The sequence below is a fragment of the Mesoplodon mirus genome (genome assembly GCF_964341445.2).
Source record: "Mesoplodon mirus genome assembly, chromosome: 20".
Taxonomy (NCBI): Eukaryota; Metazoa; Chordata; class Mammalia; order Artiodactyla; family Ziphiidae; genus Mesoplodon; species Mesoplodon mirus.
The window spans coordinates 30,728,768-30,749,719 of record NC_138996.1 but is presented as its reverse complement, the minus strand read 5'-3'; the positions used below and the strand labels follow the sequence as shown (position 1 = coordinate 30,749,719).

The 20,952-nt window shown below is 53.2% G+C and overlaps 1 protein-coding gene across 3 annotated transcripts in view; it reads right to left on the bottom strand.

The window, feature by feature from the left end:
* Window positions 1–19,474, bottom strand: part of ARHGEF10 (Rho guanine nucleotide exchange factor 10) — an 88,117-nt gene extending 68,643 nt beyond the window's left edge. For 2 of the 3 annotated variants that reach the window (XM_082608790.1, XM_082608792.1), the window contains exons 1-2: window positions 19,386–19,474; window positions 4,211–4,320 (exon numbers count right to left, since the gene is read on the bottom strand). In XM_082608790.1, the coding sequence (XP_082464916.1) occupies window positions 4,211–4,277 (67 nt within the window). In that variant the 5' untranslated portion in view covers window positions 4,278–4,320; window positions 19,386–19,474. The remainder of the gene's footprint in view (window positions 1–4,210; window positions 4,321–19,385) is intronic. The other variant, XM_082608791.1, reaches the window with a different exon arrangement.
* Between the last annotated feature and the right edge of the window lie 1,478 nt (window positions 19,475–20,952).

The following is a 20,952-nucleotide window of genomic DNA, read 5'->3' as shown; positions in this document are numbered from 1 at the left end:
TCACTTTTGTCAGGGTATTTGACTGGTATTATTTCCCTGTCACATGCCTTTGGCAAACATGAATTTAAGGAAATGATGACAAGTGTATTTAGAAAATGTTCTGGAAAATTTTATTTTTCTGTTGAAGAGATGTTTTGCTCTAATATGTGTTCACCGGTTTATTTCAGTGAATAAACTGAGTACCTAATGATTTAGCAAAAAAAGAAGGAAAGAAAAAGGCAGGCAGCTGCAGGGAAAGCGGTGGGGAGGGGAAATCCGTCAGTCCCAGCCCAGCCCGGCAGCTCGCAACTCCTGGCAGAAGTTAGGACCAAAGGCCACACACAGTCCACACAACTGACCAGGAGCCCCGGGCATCAGGATGGACTGGCTGGGGTCCCTGGCACTCCCAGCGGGAGAGCGCTGGCCGCAGGGGTCACCCCTCCTCTGTGAGCAGACAACCCTCCAGGACAGCTGAAAACCCAAGAACACCTTTTAAAGATGCACCACAAATTAACACATTAAGGGAAAAAAAATAAAAGAGTATTTGTAAATTCAGAGATCCGGAGCTAGGCATATTGTTCCTGGGGCTTGTAAGACCATAGCTGATTATAATATGCAAGCTTAACCCGAGATATGTTTCTCTTTATTTCAAATGAAGGGTATTTGTTTCTTAATTCCTTTTACTGTTATGAAGGCGAGCTTTAAGAAGCACCAGGCTGCGAACAGCCCCACCAACAAGGGGCTATTCACAGCCGTCCTCTGCTGCCCCTAGGCTCTGCGTGTCACAGCTGGGACCAGGTCCCAGAGCAGCAGGGTCGCGGAACAATGCCGCCCCCGTCACCCGCTGGCACACCACCCGCTGTCCTTCACTTCTGCCCGAGCTTGTCACTGTCACTGGGCACCTGGTGAGGACTGTCCCGAAACAGCAGGAACATGGTGACATTGCTGACTTCCTTTCCCCACCACGACTCACTTTTTTTTTGTTTTGCTATTAATTATAGAAAAGCTTTAGCTGGTAGTGACTTTACCATCATCAAAGTGTTGAGTTCTGCATCCTGAGACATACTGGACCATCTTGTAATACAGTGTTTACATCCCGGAGCATCTTCTAACTTGACTCTCCAAGGGCCTCCAGGGGCCCCGCCTCTAAGAGCTTTGCGGATGTTACCTCCTGAGGGCGGGGCTGCTCCAGCTCTGTTATCCCAAAGGAGAAGGAAACTGAGGCCTGGAGAGATGCACACATGCCCCTGGTCATCCGCTTGCACACCTCAGGGACCACGCTCAAACCCGAGCAGCCATGTGCAAAGCCCTCGAAGCCGCAGGTTTCTCCGCCGCACCCCACTTCCTCCCAAATCCTGCTTTACCCGGACGATTTGACTTGTCGTCAAGGAAGCTTCTGGAAAAGGCACAGGTGCCTGAGGACAGGTAACGATGGACATGGATAGAGTTACCTCACCTGAACACGTATGACACTGTGCACAGGGTACTATGCAGCCACTGAGAATGACAGCTGTGAAAGCTATGTGGTGACATGGAAAATACTTGTAAAGTTTCAAGTATGACACAAAAATGTATACTCAACAATCTTAAAAATGTAAATTCAATGGCTGCAATTATGCAGAAAAGAAATATGAGGGAAAAGACAGAACGGATGAAAACACAAGTGTCCCAGTGATGCTGGGGAGAACGGACCTGGGTGATTTCCAGCCCCTTTGTCATGTTCAAGGGAATTTTTTAAAAAAGATTTTATTTTATATATTTTTGGCTGCATTGGGTCTTTGTTGCTGTGTACGGACTTTCTCTAGTTGCGGCGAGCGGGGGCTACTCTTTGCTGCTGTGCTCGGGCTTCTCCACACGGTGGCTTATCTTGTTGTGGAGCACAGGCTCTAGGCATGCGGGCTTCAGTAGCTGCGGCACGCGGGTTCAGTAGTTGTGGCTCACGGGCTCTAGAGCGCAGGCTCAGTAGTTGTGGCGCACGGGCTTAGTTGTTCCACGGCATGTGGGATTTTCCTGGACCAGGGCTCCAACTCGTGTCCCCTGTATTGGCAGGTGGATTCTTATCTACTGCACCACTGGAGAAGTCCCTCAAGGGAATTTTTAAGAGGACAGTTTCATTTTCACAATGGGGGAAATTATACCTAAAGCATCACTGAATCATCAAAAACGACGCCAGGCTGTTATCCCCATTGCTAATCGTCACAAGTGTTAACTACCCAGAAAATCTTGTATCAGAGTATAATCATGTTTAAGGCATGGTACTAACATGTTTAAATCGTGGTCTTAGCCCTGGGCTGTCAGCCAGGAAACAGCCACTGGCCCGGGGAGATGATGGAGCTGGTCCTCTCCCAGCATCCTCAACACCCCACGTCGGTGGGACCTCCCCAGGCTCCCCAGAGGAAACCTCCCAGGCGGCCCATGTAGAAGGTGGTCCACGTAGAAGGTCCACGTAGAAGGTCCCACCTCCTCCCAGCTGCGAGTCATCTCCCAGCTAAGAGGGGCCCTGCCTGGGGACAGGGTCGGGGGGAGTCACCCGTGAACAGCCTGGCAGGACCGGCTGCACCCCAGGAGCGACAGGCCTCGCCGGTGAGACTCGATCGCGACCGTGAAGACAGCAGGCAAGCAGGGCCCGGGAGCACCTGGTGCTGGAGCAGCAAGGGGTAGGGTGGGAAATGGCCCACCGCGGGGAGAGGACGGAGGGTGCTCGTGGGAAAGGCGGTGAACTCTGCTCAGCCCTTAGCGCCCCTCCAGCCCCCCGAGGGACTCTTCGCTCTCTGCGCCTGTCCTCTTCCGTCTTTATTGAGGTATGAATGACAAATAAAAACTGTGTATTTACGGCGCAGACTGGATGATTTGATCCACCTGTACTCTGTGAAATCATCTCCGCAATCAGCTAGTTAGCCTCCAACCCACACAGGTACCGTCTTCTCTCTTTGCTTTTCCCGCAGGCAGAACATGTAAGCTGCCCTCTCGGCAGACAGGCCTAAGCATCTCATCCCTGCGGCTGGACCTCGGACGCGGCCTCCTGCCAGCTGAGTCCCCGCACAGGCCTGGCTGCCACCTCGTGGTGCCCGGGCGTCTGGCCGTGTGCCCTGGGCCGAGGCCTGTCCCAGGCTTGCAGGCCCGCCTGCCAGGACGCGGTGCTGCTGGGCCAGGCCCTCTCCTCCCGGGACCAAGTGCAGAGGTGCCTCTGGGGGTGAAGGTGGACGGGCGTTTCTGCAGAACTTGGGGCATGACTGGGAGGCTGAGTCCCTGGGGGGTGGGCACCGGCCAACACCGGGCGTTTGCCGAGAGCAGGGCAGGCAGGCGTGGCCTCCTCTGCGGAAAGCAGACCCTGTGTCCTGGAAGGACGACGCACCTGCCACCAGGTTTGAGCAGCACGCACGTCACCCACAGTCCTAAAAACCAGGTGCAGGTGCTTCTGGGCCTGCCTTTTGTATTCTGATGCCCCCAACAGCCGATGCCCCCTGAGCACCTCGGAGCCCAGCAGCTCCCTATCCTGCATGGGTGCCGAGGATGCTGGTGTCCCTTAGAAACAGCGAAACGGCACAGAAGACAGCGATGGCTGGTTTCAGTGAAAGGCCAGGAAGGAAGGAGCGGGAGGGCAGTCAGAGGGTAGGAGGGAGCCCACTGTCCGGGCCACGCTCGGGAGCGTGCGGCCAGCACCAGGAGACGGCCCAGTGCACAGGGGGCCGTGGGGACCCCAGGCCTGTCCCCGAGAGGCCACGCTGCCCAGCATCGTCTGGGCATCACCTCCTTGACGGGGATGAAAAGTGGTGAGCGGTGTTGGTCTGTCTCGCTTTCAGTTCCAACAATCAAAGTCGGGTCTAGCCTGGAAGACCCCAAAGGCCAGCCACTCACACTCAGATCAAACTGCAGCCCAGAAACAGGCCCCAGAACCCCTGGCAGACCTGGAGGGAGCCAAAAAGGAGGCTGTCTTAAGCTCCGCTGGCAGGTGCCCAGTGGCCGCAGAGTTCGGCCTAAATCTTGTCTCTGAAATGGGCCGTCACACCCCTTACCACCTCCAGGGGGTTCTGATGGGTCGGGTGAAAGTAAACACAGGAGACCCACTGCAGGGACGGGTGGTGGGGCTCGGCCAGGACCCCCAGGCCTCTGCCCCTAGGGTCTGGGTAGACCCTCCTCCTCCCCAGGAGCTCCTAGCCCAGGCCCCACCCCAGAGGCCACGGGTTAGTGATGCCCAGAGCATGGAGCCTGGGAAACAGCCCCAACTCACCTGCCCCGCCACCGGCCTGCAACCTGTTACCTTCCCGGGCGGGAGCCGGCGGGCCCGGCTGGTCCATGCTGCTGCGTCCACCTCGATCCTGGGCTCGGAGGATCCGGGACCTGCGAGGATGAAACACGCTGTCAGGGCCGGGGGGAGGGTGGCCCTGGACGCCTCTGGGCACCCCGCCGACAGCCTGAGAGAAGGAACACGCAGATTCTATCCATAGCAGCAGCGAAAGGTCTAAGGACGTGAGGACCGCAAACCGCCTCGAAATAACATTCAGGGCCAAGCCAAATGGAGACTGCTGGTGTCTTGACATCACCTTGAATTGCAGCCAGGGGTTGATTTTTGCAGCTGGATTCAATGGCCGGACCCCTCCCGGCCCAGGACGCCTTGATTCTCTGCTTAATTTCACACATGTTCTAAGGGGAGAAATGGACACGAAAGTCCAATGGTTTTTCTTCCTCCTTCAACTAAATCTTTAACAGTTTTGAGTGAAGGATTAATTTCTGAGGATGAAGGAGGAGGCTGACCGTTTCCTCAAGCCCTTTCGAGCCAGCGGGTCAGTAAACCCTTGGGTCCGGGCCGGATGCCTGCATCCTGCTTTGTTTTCTTTCTCTTTTCTGCTCTTCCTGTTTCCTCGCAGGCTGGTCTAAGAATGAGTGTGAACCACCAGGCCGTGAGAAGGCTAGTCCTGCACCCCTCCTCATCCTGTGAACCAAGGTCCTGTTTATGGGTGTTGACACCACCAACACCTGCCTGGATTCTTCCAGAACGGTCGCAGGAAAGCAAACCTCACTCGGGAAGCCACACTTTGCAGAAGCACCTTCCTGGTTCTCGGGGTCCCAGATGAGGCCCAGGGAAGCCCCTCAGTGACACCCTAGCTCCACGGACGACACATGACACTCAGTGACGCCAACTGAGGCAGTTCACCCTCTTGGAGAGAAACTGCAGTGCGGTTTCCAAACCATTTACGACAGACACGTTCAGACCACAAGGGTCAGGGAACTCGAGTTCCGGAGAACCTGGAACAGTAAGCGGACGACCAAATCTTTCTCCACGGGGAGACATGCCGGCTCCTGAGAGCGAATGTAAAACGACTGCTTCCGTTTCAGTCAACAAACCCTCCACCAACACCTGCCACATCCTGGTCTGCGAAGTCACAACAAGGGGACACGCATGCACACGTGCACGGCCACATGACCGAGGTGTGTGTGTACACACACACATGCTCACACACGTGCACACATGTGCAGAGGTGAGTGCACACATGCTCACACGTGCACACACGTGCAGAGGTGAGTGCACAATGTTCACACATATGCACACATGCAGAGGTGAGTGCACACACATGTGCACACACATGCACAGAGGTGAGTGCATGTGTGTGCACATGCGCGCGCGTACACACACACACACACACACGGAGGCCCAGGGGGCTGCAGGGAAGGAACAGGAGGGAGGATGGGAGGATTCGGGGCCTCAGAAGCACAGAACCGGGGCGATGTCCGCCGCCGTGTCCTCTCGCAAGAAGTAAATCAAAATACCCGAGTGCGTATGTAACATCCCGTTGGATTCACATCGGCTTCATGTGGCGCCAGGCCAGCAGTGACATGACACAGACACGCGGACCGCGTCCACGGTGCTGAGCCTTAGGTGATGCCCGAGAAGGAAGCAGGTGGGGCCGCTGGGCGGCCCTGGACCCGGTGGTTCCCAGGACCCCACAGGCAGTGCTGGGCAGGACAGACATGGGTCCGCAGGAGGAAGACAGTGCAATCCCCGCCCTGGGAGGAAGTGAGGAGGAAGAAACTGGTCGGGGCTCCGGGGCGATGGGGGCTCCCATGTTACTTTCCATCCTCACCACTGATTGAGGACGGAGGCTCCGCCTCGCTCCCCCAGCATGAACCAGCCAAATCCAGAGCAGTCCGAGGACCCGCCAGGTCGGTGAGGACAGGGCCCAAGCTGCCAGGGAGCTGGGCGTCAGAGCAGAGCACGCCCCATGCACCCCTCTGTATGACCCCAGCACCGTCCCTCGCAGACACTGCTGGCACGTTGCCCGGGCTCGTCCAGAACAAGTGGGACGCACAGGCATGCGGGACCTGACGGCCACGTGGCTTTCCGTGTCCTATAGATTCGGGTTTCTCAATCACGTCATTTACTCACCTTAAACCATGCTGGACAAATCTCATTACTGCTACTTGTTTCTACTGAAAATGCACAAAACAGAGTCAAATTGACTTCTCGTTTCCCACTGCTAACGTGTGGGACAAAACAAAGAAAGACTATGTCTGTGCTTTTTCTTACTCTGATGCCTGATCCTATTAAACCACCACCGCTCACCCTCAGAGCGCTCCCAGGATGCCAAGATGGACCTCGCAGCCATCCTAGTCATCCTACCCGAGGGTGAGAAGCTGAGAGAGCGCGGCTCTTGTCTCCAGAGGCAGACCTGGGACTGGAACCCAGGCCCCTGGTGCCTCGGTCTGTGTGTGTGACTGCGTGTGAATTTCAGTCAGAGCACGACACTCAGGGACTGTTTTCTTCCAAAATCAGCATCCATGGGAAACTGCCTTCCTGGAAGCTCACACACACACACATACACAGGATCTGCCTCTGGATTTGGGGGGCCTGGGTGTCCGTGATCTGAATTCCACTCCATGCAGGCATCACCCAGCACTGAAGTTTCAGCCCCTGGACGTCCCAGCAGCCCTAGGAAGCCTGCTCCCCGAAACTGGGCACCTGCCCTCTCCCAGTTGCCCTCCAGGTGTTTTTAGGGACGGGATGAAGCCCGATCGGCCCACGACCGACCTTGGGACGGAGGTCAAGTCTCGCTTTCACAGGGCTCCTCCCCGGCAGACGAGCAGCAGGAAATAATGCCAACCTGGGCTGCAGGGCCGTGGGGATTATCACTGTCATTTTCCAATTTAAGCATCCTAAGGAGAGATTTCATTGTGCACTCAGGTTGTGGTTTCCAACAAAAAGATGACACATAGGGTAGAAGCAGCAGCCCGGAGAGACGGGCACAGAGATGGTCCCTGCAGTGCGGCTGTGACGCTGCCGCAGAGCCTGGGCGGCGACGCAAGGGCCCCAGTCACTTGATTTTTTTAATTTCATGGAAATAGCCTGAGCCTTTGCTCCAGTGAGGTTTCCAGCATCTTGGCCGTCTCTGCAGAGCTGCAGGGAGAACACCGTGGACGCGTGGACACTCTGAGGGGCGGGACCCGCCGCCCCTCCCAGCAAGTATTCCCCGAGCAGGGGGCTGGGATCCTGGACTCGGGAGCCAGTCCGGGGAGACCCTGCTCGGGTCCGACCCTCCGGCTGGACAAGCTCGGTGTCCTCGCTGTGAACCGAGGTGACAGGGACATCTCTGCCGGCGGCCATGGGACTGGGAACAGACAGCACTGAGGTTGGTTCCCCAACTGCCACCCCAGCCTCCGTGCTGTCCAGTCACAAAAATTTGGGGGACAGACTGCAGGCTGAGCCTGCCCCCGACCCATTCAGCTGGGACCCGTCGAGTCCACGCACCAGGGACTGCACCACGGTAGGTCAGGGGCACCCAGCGTCCCGCACGAGGGCTGGCTGTCCACTTGGAGCGCAGCGGGAGCCAGTGCACCTCAAGCCCAGGGACAGAGCCTGGGGTCAGAGCCCGGCGATGCAGGGGACGCAGGAACCCTCACGGCTCACGGCCGCTGGCGCTGGGTCCACCGTTGCCTAAAACCACGAGCTTCCCAGCGACCTCACGTCAGGAAGGTTCTGTCTCCACATGGAGATGCAGGAAGGAAAAACGAAAAGCTCACAGGACCTACGGTATGAGTCCTGTTGGAAAGGCTCCATCTAGGTTTAACCAAACAAACTCCAGGGCAAACAAGCACACCAACCCTTTGCACTGAACATTGTCATAGATTTTTAAGTGGACATAATGCTCACAGAATCAAGAAGGAAGGAAGGGAGTGGGGAGAGAAGGAGGGGAAAGAAAGAAAAGCACAGCTTCTCCCTAAGCCGAGCACAGAACTTAGCCGTCAGGGGCATCTATCTTGTGCTCATCGAATCTGGACCGCAAAGGGCACAGCAGTGCAGAGCACACGTGGGGCCTCGCTGCGGGTGTGTCCTGGTCCCGTGTTTCTCTGCTCACGTCAGACTGAGGCCACTTCCACGGGGCCTCTTCCCCTCCCCTCAGAAAGGAAGTGAGTAGAAGGGATTTATTCCGTGTGGCAATGGCCATTACACAGCATCCAACCCACAGATGTTCACCTGCTCACCATCTTTTCCAAATGGTCCCCTGTCCAGCGGATCAGCCCCTCAGAACTCCTGGCGGGGCGCTCCCCTGGACGGAGACTGGGAATCGTGTCCCCCCCGCCCCAGGCAGCGCACGCCCTGCCGTCCACACCCACACTGCCTCGGCCCTGCTGCCCTGCCCGCAAATCTTTACGAACCAGCTCCCTCCTGCACACTCCTGACCCGAACTCTCACCCTGCGAACAGCTCCCGGGTCACCTATGCATGTGTGTGTGTGTGGTTTGTGTGTGTGTGTGTCTCTGTCTCCCTGTGTCTCTCTCTCTGTATCTCTGTGTGTCTCTGTCTCTCCATGTCCTCTCTCTGTGTCTCTCTCCGTGTCCCTGTCTCTCTATCTCCGTGTCTCTGTCTCTGTATCTCTGTGTGTCTCTGTCTTTCTCTGTATCTCTGTGTGTGTGTCTCTGTGTCTCTGTCTCTGTCTGTCTCTGTATCTCTGTGTGTCTCTGTGTCTCTCTCTCTCTTTCTGTGTGTCTCTGTCTCTGTATCTCTGTGTGTGTGTCTCTCTGTATCTCTGTGTGTGTCTCTCTGTGTCTCTCTGTCTCTCTCTGTGTCTCTCTCTCTCTGTATCTCTGTGTGTGTCTATCTGTGTGTCTCTCTCTGTCTCTCTCTGTGTGCCCACCCCCTGGGGAGTCCACGTGGCTTGGGAGGGGGATACAGCCCTGGAGCCTCCCCAGACACTGTCCCTGCAAACACCACAGGCCGCGACACACGGGCCCAAAAGAATGAACACGTGGAAGCTTGGCTGATGCCCAGGCCATAATCTGCACTTTTATGGGGTGAAAACATGCATTTAATTATTTATTAGGGCCTCCTAATAAGGAACAAAACGCAGAACTGTGCCTGACACGGGGTCTGCTTTCAGAAGAACACTTGTGGGGGACAGGGGTGGACAAGGGGGAGGGGGAGGCGGGGCGATGCTCCTGCCCCCACTCTCCCTTACCTTCTCTGCCCCTCACTCTTCCATCCCTTAAACACCTGGACAACAGGCCTGGCCTGGCCCAGACCAGACTGGCCTGGCCTGGACCAGACTGGCCTGGACCAGACTGACCTGGACCGGACTGGCCTGGACTGGACTGACCTGGCCTGGACCAGACTGGCCTGGACTGGACTGGCCTGCACTGCTGCTGTTCTGTGCCAGGTCCCTCCAGAATCCAGCAGGCCCTGCCCCCAGCCGCAGGTCCACATCAGCCGGGATGCATGCGCCCCGAGCCAGACTCAAGCATCAGGAAGACAGCTACCCCGCTGCCCCCCGAGGACCAAGGCACCCAGAGACTCACAGCACAAACGCTTCACGCCCCACGGACTCCTGAAGCCTGCCCGCATCCAAGGCCCCCAACACGGCTGTCCATGGCCACACAATCCAGCCTGAGAGCCTTCTCTCAAAACCTCAAAACCACCTAGACAAAAGCACAGTCGCTTCATTTCAAAACTTACCAAGGACGAAGTTAATTCTGCCTTTAATTGGCAGTGTCTCTGAGAAATGTTTTCATCAAAGGGGGTATTATATTCATAAAACAAAACAGAACAAAGTTACTCTTGTGAGGGGGTCATCACCGGACTGGCCTCTGTGTCTCCGTGTGTGACATTCTGTGCCCTCTCAGTCAGCTGGTGGGCATCTCTTCCTCCGATTAATTCTTGGGCTGCAGCCTGTCCTCTGTCTTGTCCAGGCCTCCCTGTCACATCCCCCGCCACACATGCTCCTCCAAGGACAAGCACAGAGCACCCCAGCCGCTGGCAGTTCAGGACTTGACCAAGGACGCAGAGCAAACAGGCACCAAATCACCCCAAGGAATCAGGGGAGGAGGGCGGCAAGGGGGGGAGACAGCAGGGAACGCCCCTCCTCCTCCTGTGACCCACACACGCAGCAATTTCTTGCATGAAGTGAACCCCAACTTTCAGAAACAATCCTTACAGACAAGGACATCCAGCCTCAGGAATGGAAGGAACTTGGGAAAACCCTGAGGCTGACGTCCATCCCCCTGCCTTCCTTGCAGGGGCACCTGGGTCAAGGTCAAGGGTGACGGACTGTGAGGGCCCTGGCCGAGGGGCTCACATTCCAGCAGGAGTTCCCGTTATTTACAGGAAACACAATGAAATTCCTCCACAGAGAAGGAAGTGTGCTGTGCGAACGTGTAATTACATCAGTCGGATGCAGACGAAGCCACTGTCCCCGCAAAGCTCCCTGGAGCCTTTCATCACGCGTCCAGGGGGAGCAGCTCAGCCCAGGTGTGGGGCTGCCTGGCTCCACCTGGTCCCACCCTACAGACGCCGTCCCCTGGGATGCTGGCACTGCCCACACACCCAGCACTGGCTTGGGCCACACTGTGGACCACTGGGGGGCGGGAAGGAGGGCTGTGTCCAGGCAGCATCTGCAATCACATCTGCCCTGCTGCAGGGGGGCTGAGACTCCCCTAGGACGGGAGGAAGGAGGGCAGAGCCGGAGTGCAGCCTCAGTGTGGGGAGCGGAGAGAGCAAGACTGAGGGGAGAGCAGCACAAGGCGAGGGCAGGCCGAGGAGGCGGGCCTGAGGTGGGGACCTGTCCAGGGCGGAGCTCTGTCCTCAACTCGGAAGGCGCCACGGAAGGTGTTTGATCAGGGACTGATGTGGCCAGAGTTGCCTTTTTAAAAGGTCACACTGGCATCGGGTGGACAGGGCATCGGGGAGGAGGGCCAGGTGGATGGAGGCCATCCCCCAGGAGGCTGTGGGGCAAGAGGCTAGGCTCATGACCATGAGGATGATGGGAATGAGGAGGGGGAGGCAAAGGAGACGGCACAGAAAGCGCAACTATGGCAGCCAAGCTACAGGGATGGGCGCCTTCTGTGAATTTTCCCGCTTTCTTCTGGTGGTTGATGAGCAGTTTCACACCATCGTGGTCAGAAAAGATGCTTGATATGATTTCAGTCTTCTTAAATGTATCAAGACTTGTTTTGTCGGCTAACGTGATCTATCCTGGAGAATGTTCCATGTGTGCTTGACAAAAATGTCCATCTGCTGCTTTTGGATGGAATGTTCCGTACATATCTCATAAAATTCACTAAAGTTGCAGAACATAAAGATGTCACAAGAAAAGAAACTTATAAGCCAATATCCCTGATAAACACAGATTCAAGAATCCTCAACAAAATACTGGCAAACCAAATTCAACATTATGTGAAAAGGATTTATTCCAGCAATGCAAGGAAGGTTCAACATCTGCAAATCCACCAATGTGATGCACCATATTTTTTCAAAAAATGAAGGACAGGGGCTTCCCTGATGGCACAATGGTTAAGAACCTGCCTGCCAATACAGGCAACACGGGTTCGAGCCCTGGTCCAGGGGGATCCCACATGCTGTGGGGCAATGAAGCCCATGCACCACATCTATTGAGCCTGCGCTCTAGAGCCCACAAACCACAACTACTGAAGCCCACGTGCCTAGAACCCATGCTCTGCAACGGGAGAGGCCACCGCAATGAGAAGCCCACGCACCACAACGAAGAGTAGCCCCCACTCACCACAACTAGAGAAAGCCCAAGTACAGCAATGAAGACCCAACACAGCCAAAAATAAAATAAATTCTAAAAATATATAAAATAAAAAATAAATTTATAAAGGATAAAAATCATATTATCATCTCAATAGATGCAGAAAAAGCATTTGACAAAATTCAACACCCATTCAAAACAAAAATTCTCAACAAAGTGGGTACAGAGGGAATGTGCCTCAACATAATAAAGGCCATTTATGACAAGCCCACATCTAACATCATACTCAAGAATGGAAAGCAGAAAACTTTTTCTCTAAGATCAGGAACAAGACTAGGATGCCCACTCTCACCACTTTTATTCAAAATAGTATTGGAAGTCCTATACAGAGCAATTAGGCAAGAAAAAGAAATAAAAGGCATCCAAATCAAAGGAAAAAGTAAAACTGTCACTATTTGCTGACGACATTATATATAGAAAACCCTAAAGATTCCACCAAAAAAACTGTTAAAATAAACAAGTTCAATAAAGTTGCAAGATACAAAATCAATATACAAAAATCTGTCGCATTTCTATATGCTAATAATGAACTGTCAGAAAGAGAAATTAAGAAAACAATCACATTTACAATTGCATCAAAAAGAAAAAATCTAGGAAAAAATTTAACCAAGGAGGCAAAAGACCTATACACTGAAAACTATAAGACACTGATGAAAGAAACTGAAGAAGACACACATAAATAGAAAGATATTCTGTGCTCACGGACTGGATGAATTACTATCATTAAAATGTCTATACACTACTCAAAGCAATATACAGATTCAATGTAATCTCTATCAAAATTCCAATGGTTTTGTTTTCACAAAAATAGAACAAACAATCCTTAAATTTGTATGGAAACACACAAATAGCCAAGAGAAAGAAGGACAAAGCTGGAGGCATCACATTTCTTGACGTGAAACTGCACTGCAAAGCTATTGTAATCAAAACAGAATGGTACTGGCAAAAAAATAGACACATAGACCAATAGAAAAGAACTGAGAGCCCAGAAATAAACCCATGTGTATATGTTCAATTAATCTGCAAGAAAGGAGGCAAGAACAGTTAAAGAGGAAAGGACAATCTCTTCAATGATTAGTGCAGGGAAAACTGGACAGCTATACGCAAAAGAATGAAACTGGGTCACTACCTTACACCATACACAGAAATTAACTCAAACTGGATTAATTACTTGAATGTACAGCCTGAAACCATACATCTCCTAAAAGAAAACACAGGTGATAAAGTCCTTGACATCAGTCTTAGTGATGAGGTTTTGGATTTGACACCAAAAGCAAAGGTAACAAAAGCAAAAATAAACAAGCGAGACCACATCGAACTAAAAAGTTTCTGCACAGCAAAGGAAACCATCAACAAAGTGAAAAGACGACCTACAGAATGGGAGGAAATATCTGCAAATTATCTATCTAATACGGGGTTAATGTCCAAAATACATAAAGGAGTCATACAACACAACAGCCGAAAAACCACCAATCTGATTTTTGAAAACACGGGCAGAAGAACTGAATAGACATTTTTCCAAAGAAGAAATTCAAATGAAAAGATGCTCAACATCACTAATCATCAGGCCATCAACAGACAGACAAGAAATAACAAGTGTTGGTGAGGATGTGGATAAAAGGGAACCCTCTTGCACTGTTGGTGGGACTGTAAATCGGTGCAGCCGCTATGGAGAACAGTATGCAAGTTCCTCAAAAATATAAAAACTAGAGCTACCATATGACCCAGCAATCCCATCTCTGGGTATTTATTCAAAGGAAGTAAAAACAGGATATCACAAAGATATCTGTCCACGCCCCCTCTCTCCCTCTCTCCCTCTCTCTCCCCCCACCATCTAATCCACCAGCAAATGCTGTCAGCTCCACCTTCAGAGCACACCCGCAATGAGGTGAGCCGTCTCTCCCTCCCTCCGTGGCCACCATCCGTCTCTTACCTGAGTTTCTGTAAAAGCCTCGTACCTGGCCTCCCTTCCCCCATTCCTGCTCCTCTGTAACTTTCTCGAGGCTGCACCCAGCAGGCCCCGTGAAAGCAGTCAGCGTTCGCACCCCTTTCTGTCACCTGTTTCCTCCCCAAGGTGGAGCCTTGCCTCAGCCTCCATCACTCAGCACTGCGGCCACCAGCCTTCCTGCTGCTCCCAACACACTCCTGCCGCAGGGCCCTTGCACGGGCTGCTCCTTCCGCCCACAATGCTCTTGGGTGGACGTGAGCGCGGCTGTCACTCTCCATCAGGTCCTCACTCGAACATCACCTTCCCGGTGAGGCCTTACCTGACACCTTTGTGAGTAGCAGGCCCCTCCCCCCAGCGCCCCCAGGCCTGTCTCCTGCTTTATTTCTATCATCATCTAAAGTACTATCTGCTTTCCTGAAAGTCTATAGTGTCTCCCGGGCACAGGACAAAGCCCCATGAGAACAGGACCTGGTCCATCTGCTCACTGCCTAGTCTTGGGACTGAGGGCACTTGGTAGTCAGCACCCAGTAGGTGCTCACTAAATATCCATCAAATTAATAAATCCCTTCCAGATTTGCTGCATCACGTGACCACCTGCACCTCTTCCCATCTGTAAAAAGGTTGTTCCTTTTCTTTAAAGTTTAAGTACAAGAACTTGATTTTTAAAACGCATGAAAACAAAATGACGTTGAATGTATTTCATCAGGGGAGAGACGGAGGCCTAAGGCGATGGCCTAACATTGGATTCCCTAACATTGGATTCTTCCCATCTGTAAAAAGGTTGTTCCTTTTCTTTAAAGTTTAAGTACAAGAACTTGATTTTTAAAACGCATGAAAACAAAATGACGTTGAATGTATTTCATCAGGGGAGAGACGGAGGCCTAAGGCGATGGCCTAACATTGGATTCCCTGCTGGAAGCTCCGGACAGACGGCAGGCGCGCCCAGGGAACGGGGCCACGGAGCACGCCCAGGCGCCGGCAGGGAATGAGCCGTGGGCACAGCACCCTGGTGTGAACCCTCCTCACCTTCCCCGGGGTCCCCACCCTCCTCCCACAAAGGTGGAGAAGGCGGCGGCTCTTCCGGGGCGAGCAGGACATGAGGCAGGGTCCCGATGCCCTCCTGTCGGCCTAGACTGGCTGCGGCGGCCGCACACCCTGCAAACAATCTCTCCCGCCTGCAACTACCTGGGATTCATTTCCAAAATACTTCTGTCGTCTGGCAGATGCTGCACCTTTCATTCCTTCCTATTAAATCACCAGGAGCAGCACGTGTCTAAACGCTCCTGCAGAGCAGAGGCCAGCGGCAGGCCCAGTGGGCTCCCTCCAGACCCCGGCTCTGGACCTGAGACGGGGACTCTGTCCTCCGCAGAGCATGGACCCCAGCAGCCTGAGTCTGATTTTAGTTCCAACTGAAAAGCGATCTAGGGCACGCCAGCCGGGACAAGAACTCTGAGACGGAGGCCCATGCCTGGCACTGCTCTGGGAGAAGGGCCCCACTGGCTGAGTCCCTGGCCACGGAGGTGACGTCCAGCCCAAGCTTCCCTGATGGACGTGAACTGGTGCTGCCCATGTGGCCGCTTCCCAGCAACCTGAGGAGTCAAGTGCTTGAGAACAAAGCATGAGTCAACATCTTATCACTTTTGCAGCAAGAGGGCCGGCCGGCCAGGGCCAGGGGCCAAGTCTACATCCTCAGGAGGGAGCAGGCGGCCAGCCCCACGACGAGCTCCAGCCCGGAGCAGGCGCCGCTACCCGGCCAGGCTCAGACCTGCACACACAGGGAGGGAAGAGACACGCCAGATTCCTGCCCTTAGAGTTCAGCATTCCTCACCCAGAAGCAGGCTCTGGCTCCCAAAATGGGATCGCAGTGAACTCTGGAACTCCTGGGCAGTATCTACAGTGGTCCACACCGCATCCCATCCCCACCACTAGGCAGATGCCTACACTTTTGAGCAGCCCTTGCAAGCTGCTGCTGAAGCAAGGCAGAGCCTGGCCCGAGGGCAGAGCAGCCAAGCAACTCTCCTACATCCTTCCGGGGGTCTAAGGCCTTCCAACCCCAGTGGAGATGGGCACTGAGCACGGCCTCAGCACAGACGCTACCCCTTGTGCTCGATGTTCTCCGTTCCTTCAAGTCGGAAACCAGCTAAAGTCACCCCATCTTCCCTTCAGAGAACTAAGGCAAGTGACAGAATAAAACACTAGGTGTGCACAGAACACTTTCATCAAAATAAAACTCCTCAGCCTTTCCAGTACCGTCAGCTCCCATTCTCCACCCCACTGAGAAATGACTCAAGTTCAAAGTTCGTATCTGTTTGACTTTGGACTCTGAATGTCCACAGTGCTTTCTTAAAAAAAAAAAAAAAAAAAGATGATGTCCACACATGAGGCTCTGGTTCCCCACAGCCTGCTGGCCTCCAGCCCAAGAAAAAGAGCGAAACCTCAGCCCAGGAAGCAAAGCCTGCCCTCAAGACCCTGACACACCTCGCGTGTGAAAAGGTCCGCTGCTCCATGTAGCTATCAGTGTACAGAGTATTGGGGAATCCTCACCTATTCCTTTTGTTTTCTTCCTAAATGCCCAGTTCAGGGTCACAGGTGACTCACTGAGCCAAGACCCTGGAGTCTCGGACAGGCCACCAGGTCACTAGCCACACACACCCCCCCCCCCCCGGTGGAAGGCTAGCTCAGCCATCTGTGTGGGAGCGCAAAGCATCACCCTCACCCACCCATGACCTTTCTTCACAGCTCCCTTTCCCAAGGGCACTGCAAGGCTGGAGAAGCTTTTGGCACTGCATTTTACTTCAAAAAGTAATTTCTAGTATCAGAACGTAGCTCATGGAAGAGAAACACTTTAAACCTAAAAAAAAAGATAAAAACTTTAAAAAAATCTTTTGAACATTCTTTAATGAAACCATAAAACATCAACAACTCAGAGAAAGCACCTTCTACTAGCAGGTACGCATTACTTTCATGATATAAAGAAGAACAGGAAATGAAAGAATAACACCAGTGCCATGACAGCTCATTTTTATAATCAAAGTTTTGAAACCGTGCACACAAAAACAAAGCAGCAGGGCTTCCCTGGTGGCGCAGTGGTTGAGAGTCCGCCTGCGGATGCAGGGGACACGGGTTCGTGCCCCGGTCTGGGAGGATCCCACATGCCGCGGAGCGGCTGGGCCCGTGAGCCATGGCCGCTGAGCCTGCGCGTCCGGAGCCTGTGCCCCGCAACGGGGGAGGCCACAGCAGCGAGAGGCCCGCATACCGGGGGAAAAAAAAAAAAAAAGCAGCAGCAAAAACAAACTTTGATGTCTGGATCTTTGAAAAGCCTGAGTTGGGAAGGAGAGACAACGAGGGGGGGGTATGGTGGGTAGGGGCTGGTGGCAGATAAGAGGGTCCTTTGCCAGCTCTCCTGTGCCTCACTGCTCACAGCCATCACCCCAGAGCTGGCCTTGCCCCCCACCCGCAGACCTGCACGCCCCTCTGTACCGTAAAGCTCCCAGAACTTCCCGCCTCGTTTTCTCAAATTACACTTCCAGAAGGCTTAACTGAGAGAGCAGTAACCCTACCCCATAAATGTTTAACATCTATGTTCCCCTTCTATCTTGTTTCACTCCACGTATGTTTCTACCTGTGCAAACTATGAATGATGTATGACGTATAGATGAATATGCTCTTAATATCCCAAGATGTGAATTTTTCACTGCAGCTTTTCTATCATGCCTTGTGCAATAAGAACATTGTATTTTTCAACAGGGGTCTATATTATTGATATTACAGAGTAATACAGCCAAACTCACAGCATTTTTATTTTGCTCTAACTTATGCAGAACGTCCTTATTTTAAAGCGCATTTCCACACACTTGCGTTCCAGCAATTTCCAAAGTGAGTAAACAAATTCTGTGGGGACCTGACTCCCCAGGGTGGGGTGAGCGGTTCCAGAACTCAGCCCAGGGTCCAAATGCCACCAGAATCCCTCGATCTCCAAGAATTCCCAAAGAGTCAAGAAGTTCTTCTAACCCCGCCCGAAAAGCTGCAGAGAAAACGCGGCACGTCAAAATATCAAGATGACAAATTTGGTAAAACGAGAAAGTCAAGTTCGACTTTTAAAAGATAAGAAGCTATATTGAATAACTTTGGATTTTACCTCATCCCTAAATGTCTATAACTGCTTTGATAGAATCTGGCCTGTATGGAGAGACTAATCTATTACGAAATACCACTTTCTATGAGTGACTTTTCTTATGGCGTGAAATCAGGAAACCATAAAGAGTCACTGAGTCACCTAACTGCACATGTGGCCACTAAATCATATCCCAAGGCCAATCAAGTAAACACTGTGCGAGCTTAAGGGGTAAATTATATTTTAAAATTACACAGAGTACATCTCATCTTTCCATTATAATAAAAGTTATTTCCTAGAAAACAATTGTCCAAAATATATTTTTAAGCAATAAATGAACAGTGAAAACGTTATCCCTCCCAAAGTTCTACCTGAAGGGATATCAAGTAACTCTTGCACAAAATCCATAACATTGATGACTACTTTATTTTTACTTTGTGGCTCAACCAAAGAGCTAAAAATCCATTGCATTTTGAGTTAATGAGAATTTTTACCTCTAGTAATTGAAAAGAATATTACATTGCACCAAGTACGTCTGCTGCTTTCTCAGAATGTTCACGTCCTATTAAAAGCTGAAACATTTACTCAGATTTTTACGTTCAAACCGAGGGTCTCCCAGAGGGGAGGTGTGGCCAGGTGGGGATGAGCAAGGCACCTGCCGACCACTGGCAGCACACCCGCTTCAGTCTCCCCGGCAATGGTAGATGGGGGGAAGGGTAGGAAACACGTACGGGTTTTTAAAGTACAATAGAAATTATTTTCACCCTAAAGTGGGCCAAGGACTTTTTCCTCTATCGGAAAATATACATGACTGTTCCCCACCTAAACACCCCAACTCGCCACTCCTCCTGCAACGTCACTGGGGCCCCGGCCTGGGGTCCCTCCTGCACCCTCCTGACAGCCGGCGGGGTCTCGACCCGGCTCCCGTTACCGCCGGGACTCGCGGTAAATGGAGGCTGGTCCCGGGCCTCAGCTCCGCCACCTGCACGGTCCATGCCCGGGGGCAGGGTGCGCCCCGAGTGGCCCTCGCACAGTCACCCAAAACCTGGGGAAGGCGGGCAGCCTGGACTTCAAGGAGCGGTGGGATCTGGCCAGTTCGGGGGAGTTAGGCAGAAGTGCAACTTTCAAAGGAAAAAAAGGAAACTCCGAATCCCCGCGATAGGTGGGTTCGCTGGAGGCGCCGTTCAAGGACCCCCGCCCGCCTCCGACCCGGTCTCACCCCGCAGGACCCCCACCCGCCATCCGCCATCCGCCCCCTGCCCGCGCTCAACCCACAGGACCCCCGCCCATCCCCGGCCCACACTCACCCTGCAGCCGGGACAGGACCCCGGTCCGCCGTCCCTCCGAGGACCCCTCTTCCCTCCTCTTGTCCGCGGCCCCGGGATGCGCCCGGGCCCCGCCCAGCCCACAGGGAGGCCGGCCCACCCGCACGCCGTGATTGGCCGGATTGCGCGGTGCCGGGCACCCATTGGCTGCCGTGCCTGCCCTTTCCTCGGCGGCGCCCCGCCCCCGCGCCCGCGCATTCCTGCGGAGCCACGTGGCCACTCGCACCCCCTCCTTCGGCTCAAAGCCCAGCCTGGCTTCGCCCACGTCGGCTGGGGGCGCCCGACAGGACCCCTAGACCCGTGTCTTTTCCCCACGGAGCCCTCGGGCTGCTCACTCGTGGGCAGGGGGGCGCCCGGCAGGGCACCCCCGGACCCCCAGACCCCCATCACTTCCCCGGGGAGCCCTCGGGCTGCGCGCGCGTGGGCAGAGTCCGCCAGGCAGATCACACCCCTAGATCTCCCCACCCCCCTCGCTGTCCCCAGAGCACCCACCCCTTCCCTCCTCTCGCTGGCCCTGCCAGCAGGGGCGTTCCTGGCTCTTCAGAAGGTCAGCTGCCCCAAGGCCCGCCAAGTGTTTGGAGTTTGGAAATGCAATGATTTCACATATTGCCAAGACAATATTTAAAGCTTGCCTTTTACTGGAAAGCGCTCATTTTCACCTTTCCCTTGACGGTGAACATGGGTTCTAGAATTCCGTATCTTGTAAGAGCCAAAAAGCAATGCTGTAAGAGGGAGAGCTTGACCCTGCGTTTTCACCCTTCAGCGCTTACTGGGCCTAAAAATCATCCTTATACTACGAGCCCATTTGAGGTTAAAAATCCACGCATATGCTTGGTTCCTCACAGAAGCGTCTAAGATAAACAAGAATTCCCTTCTGTGCTGTTGGAATTGTTTGCCAGGAGCATTTCTTTGTTTTATAATTTAAAAAAGGAAGCATAGGGCTTTCCTGGTGGCGCAGTGGTTGAGAGTCCGCCTGCCGATGCAGGGGACACGGGTTCGTGCCCCGGTCCAGGAGGATCCCACATGCCACGGAGCGGCTAGGCCCGTGAGCCATGGCCGCTGAGCCTGCGAGTCCGGAGCCTGTGCTCCGCAACGGGAGAGGCCACAGCAGTGAGAGGCCCGCGTACCGCAAAAAAAAAAAAAAAAAAAAAAAGGAAGCATATTATTGCTCTAATTTTTGCTGTAGGACAAAACTCGAGACAAAGCATCTTTAACAAGAATACAAACCAAAATGACAGCTGAAGAATGTTGCCTGTTACCTGGTGAACAAGGTAAACAGATGAGTCATGCCCTAAGCTCCTCTCCCATCTCCTGCCCAAATCTCTCAATCATAGAAGTAATTTAAAGTCAGAACGTTAGAACTGCCAGACACCTTAAAGATCTAGGGTACCATTCACTAGGTTTATAGAAGGAAGACAATGTAGCAAAATGTCAGAAAGCTAATTTGAACGTTGAGTGCCTTTAAAGCCCCCATGCTCTGTAAAATTTCTTTCCCTGCAAATTGTGATTCATATAAATCATAGCTACCATATAAAGACTACAATGGTTG